We start from the raw sequence: 15,221 nt of genomic DNA, 5'->3' as shown, positions 1-15,221 counted from the left end.
TGGCTAATGAGGGCAACGAAGAGCAGGAACCATCGCTAAGGCCCTCCTGACAGCAGCTATGCTTCGTAGGATATCTGCGAGCACACAGGGGCACAGAGGACTTGCCTCGGGAGAGGAGTGGGCGGGGCGGGCCGTGCTGAGAATGCAGTGGACGTGGCAATGGCCGAGGCTTATTATGCTGATGACGATTATAATTGAAAAGCCCAGCAACAAACTCTTAAGCAATTTACAAAAAGCGGTCTCATTATCCCCTGGGATTCGCAATCTGGTGAAGTAGATAGAGCTGGAGGATGCTTATTCACATCGGGCAGACGAGGAAGTGAAGCAAGATTTGAGTGATGCACCCCAGCTACGAAGGGCAGGGCAGGGAGCACCGGAGAGGAAGGGATCATTATGGGGTGCCGACTGGGCACCACCTCACCAGGCTAACCCACACCTGCTATCCAGACCAGGTATGACCACCACAGCATGCCATTGCAGGGGCTACTGTCCCCATTTCCCAGGAGATGAAACTGAGGCTGAGAACAAGTAACTGCTTTCTCCTTAGCTCATGCTGCTCCATTGCAAAGCCTGGATTTGCACCTGGGTTTGCGGGACTCCAGGATTTGCCCTCTTTCCACCTACCTGTACGTACCGGGTTGAAAAGTGTCCCCCCAAACTCATGTCTACCCCGAACCTCGGAATGTGACCATATTTGGAAAAAGTCTTTGCAGATGTAATTCGTTAAAATAAAATGAGGTCATACTGGATTAGGGTGGATCCTAAATCCAATATGACTGGTGTCCTTATAAGAAGAGGAGATGACACAGAGACACACGGGGAGAAAATCACATGACAACAGGCAGAGGCAGCCGCAGACCAAGGAATACCAAGCACTGGGGGCAACCAGCAGGAGCTACGAGAAAGGCGTGGGACAGACTCCCCCACAGAACCCTCAGAAGGAACCAACCTTGCTGACACCTTGATTTCTGACTTCTGTCTCCAGAACTGTTGAGAGAATAAACGACTGCTTCTTTAAGCCACCCAGATTGCAGTACTCCATTAAACAGGTCGGGGAAATTAATACACCGCGAATCCACTGAGCAGCAGACCCGGGATTCTTATTTTCAGATTCCCACTCACGAGGCAGCCTTGGAGGTTAAGGGGTCTGAGGGACCATGAAAGGTCATTCTTTTCTTTTTTTTTTTAAGTATTTTATTTATTTGACAGAGAGAGAGAATGCACAAGCGGGGGGTGTGGCAGTCAGAGGAAGAAGCAGACTCCCCGAAAAGCAGGGACCCCAACGCGGGGCTGGATCCTAGGACACCGAGATCATGACCCGAGCCGAAGGCAGACACTCAACCGACTGAGCCACCCAGGCGCCCCGCGAGAGGTCATTCTTATCTCTCCTTTACCTCCCTGACCCAAGCTGGCCTCAAGTCCACCACCGGTGCTTCTTTTCTAGGTCTCTAGCCACCCTCTGAGCCCAGTCTCCAAGTCAACAGTCACCACCTGCAGAGCTGTGTTTTTGAAATGCAAATCTGATTCTTCCAGGCTAGCTTAAGCCTCTTCCCTAGCTTTCCACCACCTGTGGAACTCCAGCTCTTCAGCCTGGGCCAGATCTTGCCCCAAACTTCCTCTCCCGGCCTTACTTCTGGCCAATCACCCCGACCTGTCCCCACCACTCACCACCTTCTGCTCCAACCACATGGAACTATTTGGAATTCCCCTAACAAGCCCCGGTGCCTTTGCACATGCTGCCCTAACTACCTGGAAGACAAACCCAGCCCAAACACCATCTCTTCTCTTTGTAAAGCCTCTTCCTTCCTGAACAACCTCACTCTGATGCCTTGTATATTGTACATCTTTACATGTCTGCCCCTTCACTCAGCCTGTGAACACTGCTAGATTCATTTCCGCTTCTGGAGGCTTAGGGCCCAGCACAAAGGCATTCAAGAGTGTTGAACTGAATTGCCGAGTAGCCATAATAGTCACAAATGCTAACACTTAGCAAATGTTTACTATGTGCTCAGCACTGTGTGAAGCATTCCATGTATGTTACCTCATTTCATTTTCAGAACAATCCTATGGAACAGATACTATTATTGGTCCTGTTTTACAGGTGAGGAGCTGAAGAGATGAGCTCCCTTGCCCAAGTCCCTCCAACTAGTACATGGCAAAGCCTGGAAGACTCTAGAGCCAGGGCTTGTAACCAGTACTAGGTACACCATCCATCCTAATACCCTCATTTTACAGAAGAGGAAACAAGCAAAAAAAGGAAAAGTGACTTGTCCACAAACAAGGCACGGACCCAGGTCTTTAGATTCCTTATTCAATGTTCTTCCTCTTCTCATTCTTGCAGGATCCTATTCCAGGAGGACACAGACGACTTGCTAGGCTGTGTCTCCTGGAGAGCTTTCTCCTGCCTCCTCTAGAGCAGAGCCCAGCACCGGCCCAGGTGCATCATGGGGGTTCACCTATGGCCAGGAGAGGTAGCAGTAAAAAAGACAGATAAATCTACTTCTAAAAAGTCTGAGGCCTCCTTAGATATTACAATGTCAGGGCTTGAGAGGACACTTTGGGTGTCAGTTAGTACCATCTCCCATTATATAAGGTCATCCACTTCAACAAATTTATTGAAGACCAATCATAAGCCAGGCACAGTGTGGGGGCACTAGAAAGAATGATAAGCAAGTTCCTGCCCAGATGGTATTTGCACTTCAGTGAGGAGAGACAGAGACAAACAACTAACAAGTTCAAGTATAATTACAAATTCTCACAAGCGCTATGGACTACAGGGAGCTCTAAGAATGTATAACAAGAAAAACTGACTTACTCTAGGCAGCTGGTGAAGGGCCCCCTGAGAAAGTCACTCTTGAGCTGAAATCTGAAGAATGGGAATTAAACAAGAAGCAAGGGAAGAGTGTGTTAGACAGAGGGAACAGCATGTACAAAATCCCAGAGGCCAGAGAGCTCATGGTGCCTGGGTGACCTAAAAGAAGGCCGGAGTAGCTGGTTTCCAGAGAAGGGGGCAGGGACTTGATCCTGCAGGTCTTATAGGTCAAGGTAAGGTGTGGAGAACTGAGCAGAGCAGGGAAACCCCTTGCTCAAAACCTGGCCCAGAGCAGACACTGTCAGTGAGTTATTACAGTATTCAGTGAAGGAGCAATTTGTCCAAGATCACAGGGAAGACCTGAGAGTTGAAACCAGAACGCCCACCTGCCAGACTAGGGCTGTGGGGCTACTTCAGTATGTGGGGCAGTGGGCAAGGGATGCTTTCCCAGTGTTTCAACCTATAGGAGGTTCCAGTTTCCTTTTGGCACCTCTCTTGAACTCAAGGGCAAGAGAATCACCTGTGTTTGTGAACACATAGCCTGCTGGGCTCCACCCCCAGAGTTATTACTGGTTCAGTAGGTCTGACTGGAGCCCCCAAAATTTGCATTTCCAACAAGATCCCAGGTGACCATGTTGCTGCTGGTAGGGTGACCATACTTTGAGAACTACTGCTCTAGATCAGAGTGTATGGGGGCAAAGGGGCATGGCCAGGATCCTTGGGGGCTAGAAAGGTAGATTCCTACGTCTGGGTAATGATGAGACAAACACCAGGACTCTGAGAAACTGAACGGGCCTCAGAATCTAGCCTACTAGCTGCTCAGCCAGGGAAACTGAGGCTTAGGGGGTTTAGACTCTTACATAAGAGAAGTGCAATACAAATGTGCTGAGCGAACAGATAAACACAAAAGGGTTTGACCAAAGTCCAAAGGAGACCCCTGGACCAGACTCCAGGGCTCCTGAGCTCCAGGCCAGAGTCTTTCTTATCCTGGGAAGGGGAGATTCAGGGAAGGGGACCACAAGCTCAGCTTTCCCCAGCTTCTGCTGCCAGAAACATTTTAAGAATTGCAGAAATCTGCTCTTGGCCCCCAATCCTATCACCCATCCACCCTCCTTCCTTTTACATTCCCAGCTCCCTCCCTTTCCACTCCAAATCCTGTGCACTTTATCCTGGCAAGCCGAGCAGCAGAGGGGGAGGTGAAGTAAGAGGGAAGAAGAACTGGAAGTGGAGGAAGAATTCTTGCACTTGGATGTCCTTCTTCCAGAACAATTCCTTCCTCCTAGAAGAGTCTCAGTTTCTCTCCATCCTTGTATCCAGTCTACCCCCAATCTGCCCACATTTCAATACCAGTGTCTGAAACCCACAAAACCAGGGGCTAAATTTCCAAACCACCTTTTCACCCAATTTTTCTATAATAGAGTGGCCCCCGGACAAAATTTTTCTATCGTATCCTAGTTGGCAGCAAAATGCCACTTCTCTTGCAAACCCACATGCACAGACTCACTAATATACAAACAGCTATATGTACATAAAAACAAATACACCAGAACTTTAAAAACACGTACACATATACATCAAAATACATTATACATTGTTCACTGATAAAACATACCTATGCACCCAAACGCACAAGAAAAACACAGAGACACACATGCAGACAGACCACAAATCTAGAAATGCATGCACTGCACCACTACATGGGAAAAGGGGTACAGGCACACCCAGAGACCTCTCTCAGAGTAGAGGTCTCCTGAGGGGTTGGGGGTATTCCTGCTCGGGCTCTGGCCCTTTAAGAGAGTGGTTCTCCCTCCTTTCAGGGCCTCTAAGGTGCGGCTCTACCCGTGAAAGCTAGAGAGGGTGAGGGTGGCAATGAGGCTGACCTGGACAAGCCGGGTCGGACTCTGGGCCACCGTCTCCGCGCCGCGACAGGAAATGGATCCCTGAACCGCCTGGGTCACCAGCCTGGGGACCGCTGTTGCCGCCACCACCACCCTACACCCACACACGCACACCCGCGCACACACACACACCCCCGGGCTTCAGGCAAGACACGCCCTCCACTCCAGCTCGGCCCGGTGCGCGGGCTCCGCCGTCAGCCCAGCGCCTTGTGGCCCCTGGGGTGTGGCCGCCCACCCGCCAGCAGAGAGTCTCCGCCGGGCGGGGACACTCCCGCCGCCGCCACCCACCGCCCCGGCCAGGTGCCCGGCTGCCCGGGACTACAACGCCTCGCCCGCCGCCCCCACCCCTTCCTCCCGGCAGTGCGGAGACAAAGCCGCGCACACACACACGGGGGCTACGCGGATGCACACCCGCCCTCACACGCGCACACCCGGAGAATCACACTGGCGCTCACACGGCGACACACACACACACACACACACACACACACACACACACACACACCGCCAGAGGCTCCAGCCACAAGCGAAGCCACTAGCACACACCCTCATCCAGATGTACACACACACTCAGCTACATATTCGGACACACCCTCTAATAGACACATTCACGAATAGACACACGCAGACACACACACCCTCACCCAGATACACACACACCACCCAGTCCAGACGCACGGAGACCCACAGCGCACCCCCCCCACACACAGATGCACACCCAGCGCACACGCACGCGCGCACACACACGCAACCACTTGCACAGACCCACGGGCACACGCGCGCTCACACCCAACACCCGGAGATGTGGATCCCGACACACGTACCGGCGCCAGTACTGAGACTCACGAACCGAGGCCCGGGGCTCCCGGCTGGGGCGCCCGCCCCCCGCCCCTGTGGTGTCCAGCCCCCCCCCCCCCCGCCGGAGCTGGCCCGTCGGCCTGTCAGGGCTCGAGGACCGGGGACCTAGCCCGGAGCCCTCGGCGATCACCTCGCACACAGACACACACGAGAGCAGACGCGGCGGGGTTCCCGCGGCCTGGAGGAGGGCGGCGCGGGCGGCTAACCTGGCAGCGGCGGCGCGGCTTCCGGGCGCTGTCTGTCCTCGGTCCGTGCGTCCGGCTGCCGCCCGGGCGGGCTCCGAGGCGCACTCGAGCTGCGCAGAAATGCCCCGCTCGCTCGCTCGCTCCCTCTCTCCCTCCCACGGCGCCCAGCCCCCTCCCCGCCCGCCCCCCACACCGGGCTCCCTCCTCCGCCCCGCCCCGGCCGGCTGCCCCCGAAGAGGCGGCGGCAATCCCGGCCGCCCCAGCAGCCACCGGCGAGCTAGCGAGCAGCCGCTACGAGCCGCGAGCAGCCGGGCGGGGGGGGGGGGGGGTAAGCGCCGACGCCGCCGGAGCAGCCGGAGCCGCGGCCGCGCGTCGGGAGGAGCCGCGCCGGCCCCCGGGGAGGGGAGGGGAGGAGGAGGCTGAGCCCCGCGAGCTCGCCTGGCGCCCGTGGCCCGCCGCCCGCTTCCCCACGTGGGCCCGGCGCCTGGCGCTTACCTGAGCCGCTGCGGAGCTCAGAGCTTGGGACCGAGCGGCGGGGGGGTTGGGGGGGAGACCCCACAGGGGAGACCCCACCCCGGCCTCCTCGCCCTCCCTGTCCCAGCCCGGTGGGCTCGCGCCCCGCCCCCGCCTCCTTCCTGGTCCCCGCCAGCGCCGACCTGGGTTTTCCCAGGCTAAGACGCCTCGGCTCTCGGCCGGGTACCCGGGCTAACCCCACCGCCCGGCGCCCAGCTCGCCTGCCTCCTCTACCTCCAGCCTGGACCTGGCCGACGCCCACCCGCCGCCCCGCCGCCCTCCCATTGTTCCCGCAGCCTGAGCTTGCAGAAGATCCCGCAGCGCCTTCCAGCCCTCTCCCAGGTGGCGATACCTCTGGACTCTCTGGGGGCCCTCCAAGGGCTGGCCCCTGGCTCTGGGACCCCGACGCCCACCCTCCACAGGGGCGGGCACCACCAGAGGAAAGAGCTTTGCTAAATTAGGGTTATAACCACCGGCCCTTATAGGCTCTCCTTCAGGTCCTACTTTGAGTATAGACTGAGGCTTGGGGAGCGAGGATTCATCCAAGTTCAGCAAGCCCGAGATGGCAGTGGGGAGAAAATGGGGGTACCGATTAGGTGTCTCCATTCCATAAATGAAGAAACTGAGGGCTCCTGGGTCAGGGCCAGGCCCTCCAGAAGTGCAAGGAAAAATGAGCCTGCCCTCCTTTGTTAGATACTAAATAAAGCAGAGCCATTCGGGGGAAGCAAGTGTCATGGACTTCGGCGTTTTTACTGGAAGCCAGAAGGAAGGTAAAGACCTACTAAGTGCAGGAGCGTTCGTGCACTGTGTCTCACTTAGCCCTGACCATAGTCCTGTGTAGCAGCTGTGATTATCCCCGTTTTGCAGATGGGAAGCCTGTCTTAGGTCTCTCTACCAGCAGCACAGAGCCAAGATAAAGCCCAACCATTATTCAAGTTCTTCACTGTGGTCCTTGCCTCCAGTATAGGAAACTAAGTGCCAAATGAGCAGCTGAGAACTTAAGAAATCAAGGAGAGGAGGCTTAGTTTGCACTTTGAAGAACTTCCACAAACTAAGAAAGAGCAGAACTGAGGGGATCAAGGTCCCAAAGCAAGACTGAGTGTGACTTGTCCAGGAGGAAAAAAGTATAATTAATAATAAGAACTGATGATAACCAACATATTTGGAGCACTCACTGTATTCTAGGCACTGTTCTAAGAGCTTTACTTGCACTAACTCATTTAATCCCACAATAACACTGTGCAAAAGAGGTTACTCTTGCCCCCACTTTATACATTAGGAAACTGAAATGCAAAGACATTACATAGTCTGTACAGCAGCAGAGCCAGGATTGAAATCCAGGAAGCTGATTCCCAAGCCTGCGTTTTTAACTACTGTAGACCAGACAGAAGCAGCCCTGATGTGAGACAAAGAAAGGCACTGGAGCTCCCAGAGCCCCCACCACAGCAGGACTCTATTGAATTTGCTGTCCTCTGTCTCCCTGTGTGCACTCAGTGCCCTCACACAACGCCTGCTATGTAGGCCTCATTTGTTAAATGACTGCACGACTGCCACATGGGGCTGGAGGGCTGAGTGCCACGTGCAGGGCTCAGTTGCAGCCCTCTCTGCCCTGCTGGGCATCTTCATCAGTGCTTTTAGATGAAGCCGAGGAAGGCATGAAACGCCAATCAAATCTACTGCTGTCGTGAAGCTGGAAGGGACAGCAAACACTCTGTAAACCAAAATTAGTTTCCAAAAGATTTCGGCAGCCTTGGGGCTGAGCTGGAACCAACAAGATGAGGTGCCACACAGAATAAATGTAAATTCCTGCCCTTTTTCGTTCAAACCAGAGCAGCCCCACTGAACTTTCTGTGATGATGGAAATGTCCTAAACCCACATTGTCCTTTTTTTTTTTTTTTTTAAAGCGGGTCCCATGCCCAGCATGGAGCCCAGCACAGGGCTTGAACTCACCACCCTGAGATCAAGACCTGAGCTGAGATCAAGAGTCAGATGCTTAACTGACTGAGCCACCCAGGCGGCCCTGCATTGTCTGATATGCTAGCTACTAGCCACCTGTGGCTGTAGAGCACTTGAAATATGGCTAGTACAACTGAGGAACTGAAATTTTAATTTCATTTCAAGTACTTAAAATCTATTAGCCGCATGCAGCTAGTGCCTGCCATATTGGACAGTACAGTTCCAAATGATCAAGTGCCCAAAATACAAGACAGAATCTAGATTAAGAAGAGTTCCAGTGAAAATGACTTAAAGGTTTGAGTTGACCTCAAGTTCAACAGTGCGATGTGGCTGTAAAAAAGAAAGGAAGGAAGGGAGGGGGGGAACGAGGAAAGGAAGAAAGGAAGGAAGAGGGGGGAAAGCAAACATGATTACTGTATCAACAGAGAGCAGACGTCAGACCAGCTCGGTGCTGCCCTGGGCGGATCACAGCTTGGCCACTGGGCTCAGCTCTGGGGCCCACATTCTGAGAGCGACACTGTCACATGAGAGTGTGTCTCGAGGAGGAGACCAGAATGCTGAGAACCTGAATACCACTGTGTGATGAATGCTTTAAACAGCCTGGAGAAGGGAAAGGACAGGGTGGGTATAGTGGCTATCTCCAAACCTCAGGTCGAATAAACAAAACAAAAAATTCGGCAAACCCCTAGGCCACACTATCCATGTCTAATTTATCATCCTGTTCCCCTGGGCACCTAGTTCACCCAGGACCTGGCCCATAATAAACACTGACTACAAACTTGCTGACTGAATGGGTATGAAAGAATCCCACTCAGCTCCAGTGGGTGGACATCAGGGAGGACAGTTTCAGCTCACTGTAAAGAACTCACGAACAGTCATGGCTATCCAAGAATGAAATGGACGACCTTGGGAGTGATGAGCTCCCTGCCAATAAGCATATTCAAAGAGACTGGGTCTTCACATCCAGATGGCCAATACACACATGAGAAGATACTCAACATCACTCAGCATCAGGGAAATGCAAATCAAAACTACAATGAGATATCACCTCACACCTGTCAGAATGGCTAAAATTAACAATACAGGAAACAACAGGTGTTGGCAAGGATGTGGAGAAAGGGGAACCCTCTTACGCTGTTGCTGGAAATGCAAACTGGTGCAACCACTCTGGAAAACAGTACGGAGGTTCCTCAAAAAGTTAAAAATAGAACTACCCTACAATCCAGCAATCACACTACCAGGTATTCACCCAAAGAATACAAAAGTACTAATTCACAGGAATGCATGCACCCCAGTGTTTATAGCAGCACTATCTATAGTAGCCAAATTATGGAAATAGCCCAAATATCCATCAACTGATGAATGCATAAAGAAGATGTGGAATATTACTCAGCCATAAAAATGAATGAAATCTTGCAATTGCAATGATGTGGATGGAGCTAGAGGGTATTATGCTAAATTAGTCAGAGAAAGACAAATAACATGATTTCACTCATAGGTGGAATTTAGGTAACAAAATAAAAGAGCAAAGGGAAAAGAGAGAAAGGATAAAGCAAAACAAGAAACAGACTCTTAACTATAGAGAACTGATGGTTACCAGAGGGTTGGTGGGTGGCAGGATGGGTGAAATAGGTGCTGGGGATTAAGGAGCACACTTGTTGTGATGAGCACTGGGTGTTGTAGAGAGTGTTGAGTTACTATATTGTACACCTGAAACTAATATTACACTGTAGGTTAACCAACTGGAATTTAAATATAAACATTTTCAAAAAGAAAAGAGAACGCCCAACACATAATATAAATAGGAAAGCCAGTCTTCATAATCAATCTAATCAGCAACATTTGATTTCCTTTCTGTCAGAAGAGAGACTGGGTCTTGATTTGGAGGCTGAACTAGGAACCAGGTGACCCTTCAAGTTGACAAATGGACAAGTTCTATTAGTTAGGGAAAAGACAAGATCAAAGTCATGCTTCCAGACAACTTTCATTCTGTATGTACAGAACAAACTGACGTGGAGGGCCCCAAGGCCAGGAGGCCCAGTTAGGAACCACTGCAGTGGGCAGTAAGAATGGAAAACAAGAACAGGTGTGTCACCAGAGGAGCGCAGCCACTGTGCTGGGAGTCGGGCCCTACAGGTTCTGGTCCTACCTCTGCCTTTAACTTACTGTTTGCGCTGGGGTAAATCCCTTCCCTTCTTTGGATTTCAGTTTTCCCGTCTCTGAAGCGCAGCATAATCCCCAAGTTCCTTCTAACTCTGTTTTCTTTTTATGGGAGCAAGATTATGAAGGATGGCTAAGATAATATATTAGACAGCCTTTACAAGCTTCAAAGTAACAATATCCTTGGTCTCATCACTATTGTTATTAGTATGATTACACAGACAGCCTCCCCAGGCCAGGATGAAGAGATTAGCAGGAGAGGACAAGACGTCCATAGACTGGGCGCCTGGGTGGCTCAGTTGGTTAAGCGACTGCCTTCGGCTCAGGTCATGATCCTGGAGTCCCGGGATCGAGTCCCGCATCGGGCTCCCTGCTCGGCGGGGAGTCTGCTTCTCCCTCTGACCCTCTTCCCTCTCGTGCTCTCTAGCTCTCATTCTCTCTCTCTCTCAAATAAATAAATACATAATCTTAAAAAAAAAAAAAAGAAGTCCACGGACTGCATCTGTAAGGGCGGGAGTAGGGGGCAGGGCCTTTGGTCTTTGGGGAAGGCCAGCTGACAACTCTACCCCTCCCCCAAGTTCTGTGAGGACAAACAGCGTTCTGTGTGTTGTCACCTCAGGAACCTTTTCCTCATTCTTTTGAGCCACACCCCATACTTGGCTCAAGGAAGCAACCGGTTCTAGGAAAAGTTAGACTCTGTCTCCCTCCTCATAATGTTCGCAAATGACACCTGATGTGGTCTTTTCCTTAAATAACAAGTATCATCATCTCATATGAAAACAACCAATATGATTGGGCACTATATGCTTAGCACCTGACACAATTTTCTCACACTGGGAGGAAGCTATAATCATTAGGCCCATTTTATAGGCTCTGTGGCTCATGGAGATACACAATTTTCCCACTGTTGCACAGCTTATGAGGGGGATTCTAATACAAGTCTTTGTGCATTCGAGGCTGCAGTCCTAAAGGCTTCCAGCATTTTACTATGTAATTTTGCAACAACTTAGGGAGGAGGGCAAGTCAGTACGGTCTCCAATTTATACCAGGGGCCACAGAGAGGTTAAGTTTAATCACTCTGACAAATTGGTAAAGTCTTTCAATGTGCAGTTCAGCGTTCTTTCCGGTTCTCTGTTCCTCTCCTCTGACCCAGCAGTTCTTTCCTCCTTCTTCTGTACCTTCGGGGGCCTCCCCAGTCCTAGTTCTCATGGGGAGGGATTTCCCCCACTCACTTAAGAGAAGGACTTTTACTTGTCCTTTTCCTGGGGCAGAGAAAGGGAAGGCTTTCTGAAAGGCAAAAGTTAATTCCCACCTCTTCCCCGCCCCCATACACACACACCACCAGCACACACACCCCAGCCCAGGGCCTTGAGGTGACGGGGGTGAAGGCTTACAGGATGAGTCACGTGGAGCTGAACTGCCAGTCACCGGAGCACCAGGTGCTAGGCTTAGTTTAGAGGGGTGGAAAAGTAGGCCAAGTGCTCTCATTCCCAAGAGCACCTCCCAATTGCAGCCTGTGCCCCCAACTCATCTCATCCCCAAATGCTGCAAACATTTAAGAGACACTTGTGCAAGGCCTGGGAGGCAGAAGGGACACATGACAAAAAAGAGTGTATCCCCACCCTTCAGAGGGGATAAAAGTGTGAGTACAAAGTAATATACACTTAAAAGAGTGAGGGGGGCACATGGTGATTAATTCTGAGGAGAGAAACACACGGAGTTGAGAATGGGGCAGAGCTTTAAAGAGTGAGTTGAACAGGGGCGCCTGGGGGGTACTCAGTTGGTTAAGCATCTGCCTACAGCTCAGGTCATGATCCCAGGGTCCTGGGATCAAGCCCTGCAACAGGCTCCCTGCTCAGCAGGAAGCCTGCTTCTCCCTCTGCCTGTGTTCTCTCTTTCTGTCAAATAAATAAATAAAGTATTTTTTAAAAGAGTGAGTTGAACATGCAGATATGGCAGAGGGGTACTCCAGGCTTCAGGAATGCACACGCAGAAGCCCTAAAGCTTACATACATTTTGACTCCATCAAGCAGGCAATAGGGAGCCATGGAGTGCACTGTGGCTTTGGAGAAAGATGGTCTGAGTTTGAACCCTGCCTCTGCCCCTTCTCAGCTGTTTGACCTTGGACACGTTACTTGATACCTTCAGTAGAGATATTGTTATCCCCATTATTTGCTTTCCCCCTTCCAGGAAAATGACACATTCTAGCCAGTTGCCATGTGATTTGAGTACCCTCCAGAGGAAGGAGTACCCTTCCACATGAGGCTTGACCACATGACCTCCTTTGGCCAATGAAATGTGGGCAGGTGAGATTATATGCCAGTTCTAAGCAGAAACTTGAAGAGCCACTGTGTGTTTTGGTCTAAAAGCATAGTGTTTTATCTCTGCCATTGGAATGGCATGTCCTGGATAGGGTCTGTGCCCTCAGCCTGAATCCTAAAGTGAAAAAACACACAGAGCAGCGCTCCAACCACCTTACAGCCACACCACAGCTACTGATGTTTAATGTGAGGGAGGAAGCTTTGTTGTTGTCAGACAGTGAGATCTGGGCGCTATTTGCCATCACGACATAATGTGCCTGTTCACTCCCTACAGTGGATGAACAGTTCGCTCCCTACCTCATGGACTGTTGTGAGGATTAAATAAGATTATCTCATGAAAAATGTATAACCATTTCATCAAGGACTTAAAATGGCACTACAAAATGATCACTCTGCCCACACCTATAGAGAAATTTGATATAGGACAGAAATGACATTTACAAAAGAATAGCAAATGATGTAGTGGTGGATTGAAAAGTGTCTCCCCCGACCCCCAACACACACACACACACACACACACACACACACACACACACACACACACACACACACACACACACAAAATTCATACCTACCCAGAACCTCAGAATATGATCTTTTTTGGATATATAGGGTTTTTGCAGAAGGGATTAGTTAGGGATCTCAAGATTAACTCATCCTGGATTTTGAATGGGTCCCAAATCCAATGACTGGTCTCCTAATAAGAAAAGCAGATATACAGACACCCAGAGAAGGTGGCAGTGTGCAGATGGAGAAAGGGACTAAGCGATATGTCTATAAGCCAAAGAACCTCCAAGGATGGCAGGCAACCACCAGAAGCTAGGAGAAAGGCATGGGGTGTTTTCTCCCTTAGAGCCTCCAATAGAAACTGACCCTGCTGACATCTTAAAATTTGGACTCTAGCCTCTTGAACTGTGAGAGAATAAATTTCTGTTGTTTTAAGCCACCAGTGTGTGGTAATCTGTTATGACAGCCCTAGGAAACTAATACTTTTGGATTACTTTTAAAATGATACAGAACAATTGGTTATTCATTTGGAAAAAAATAAAATTGGATTCCTACCTCATGGCATACACAAAAATAACCTTCAGTGGATTAAAGACCTAAATTTGAAAAGCAAAACTTTAAAATCTTTGGAGGTAACTAAAGACCAATCTTTGGACCTCGGGGTAGGCAAGGAGTTCTTAAACAAGACACAAAAATCACAGAATGTATTAGTCTGTGTTCTCAAGAAACAGAACCAATAATAGATAGATAATAAGAAATTGGCTCACGTGGTTTTGGAGGCTGACAAGTCCCAAGATCTGCAGGTGGCAAGCTGGAAACCCAGGAGAACCGATGGTCTAAGTTCCAGTCTGAGTCTGAGTCCAAAGGCAGGAGAAGAACAATGTCCCAGCTGGAAGGCATCCAGGCAGAGAGAGCAAATTCTCCCTTACTCTGCCTTTTTGTTCCATTCAGGCCTTCAATGGACTGGATGAGGCCTGCTCGCACGGGGGAGGGCAATCTGTTTTACTCAGTCTGCTGACTCATGTTAATCTCATGCAGACACTCTCACAGACAAACCTAGAATTATATCTAACCAAATACCTGGGCCCTCTGTGGCCCAGTCAGAGTGACACATAAAATTAATTTGGATAATTCTCAAAAATATAATGTTGGTAGGGGCGCCTGGGTGGCTCAGTTGTTAAGCGTCTGTCTTCGGCTTGGGTCGTGATCCCAGGATCCTGGAATCAAGTCCCACATCGGGCTCCCTGCTCTACGGGAAGCCTGCTTCTTCCTCTCCCACTCCCCCTGCTTGTGTTCCTTCTCTCGCTGTGTCTCTCTCTGTCAAATAAATAAATAAAATATTTAAAAACATATATATAATGTTGGTAGAAAAAAGTATAATGCGGAAGATACAACTTATATCATTTATATAAAGCTTTATACTAGACAAAGCAATAGTATATATTGTTTAGGGATACTCATACATGTAGTAAAAGTTATAAAGGCATTTATTGCCAGGATAAACTTCAGGGTAGTGGATACCTCTGGGTAGAGAAGGAGGGGAATGGGACCAGGCAGGGGTACACAGGAAGCTGCAATTTCATCTGTAACAGTTTGTTTCTTAAGCTGGGTAGTATGCACATGAGTGTGCACTACTCTGCACTATAATTTTTCTCAATATATAATTAACATACCATAAAATGCATCATTTTTAAGTGTGTAATTCAGTGGTTTTTTTGTTTATTCACAAGGTTGTGCAACCATCACTACTGTAATTCCAGAACATTTTCATCACTCCAAAAGAAACCTCATATCCATTAACAGTCACTCCCCATTCCCCCCCTCCTACCAGCCTGGCAACCACTAATCCCACTGTCTCTCTCTATGCATTCATATAAATGGATCATTCAGCATGTGGTCTTTTGTGGCTGGCTTCTTTCACTTAGCATAATGTTTTCAAGATTTATCCATGTTGTAGCATGAATCAGTATGTTATTTCTTTTATGGTTGAATTATACTCCCTTGTACGTA

General features: G+C 49.9%; 1 protein-coding gene across 19 annotated transcripts in view; it reads right to left on the bottom strand.

Annotated features, from left to right (window-relative positions):
- The window catches only part of EPB41L1 (erythrocyte membrane protein band 4.1 like 1), a 129,710-nt gene extending 115,335 nt beyond the window's left edge, over positions 1-14,375 (bottom strand). For 5 of the 19 annotated variants that reach the window (XM_027623631.2, XM_027623635.2, XM_027623633.2 and 2 more), the window contains exon 1: positions 13,979-14,361. In XM_027623631.2, the coding sequence (XP_027479432.1) occupies positions 13,979-14,111 (133 nt within the window). In that variant the 5' untranslated portion in view covers positions 14,112-14,361. Of the gene's footprint in view, positions 1-5,774; positions 5,939-13,978 lie in introns of those variants that run through there. The other 14 variants (XM_027623618.2, XM_027623619.2, XM_027623620.2 and 11 more) reach the window with 7 other exon arrangements.
- Between the last annotated feature and the right edge of the window lie 846 nt (positions 14,376-15,221).

This window comes from Zalophus californianus, chromosome 8 (genome assembly GCF_009762305.2).
Source record: "Zalophus californianus isolate mZalCal1 chromosome 8, mZalCal1.pri.v2, whole genome shotgun sequence".
Lineage (NCBI taxonomy): Eukaryota > Metazoa > Chordata > Mammalia > Carnivora > Otariidae > Zalophus > Zalophus californianus.
The sequence above is the reverse complement of the archived record's forward strand: the minus strand, read 5'-3'. Positions and strand labels throughout refer to the sequence as shown.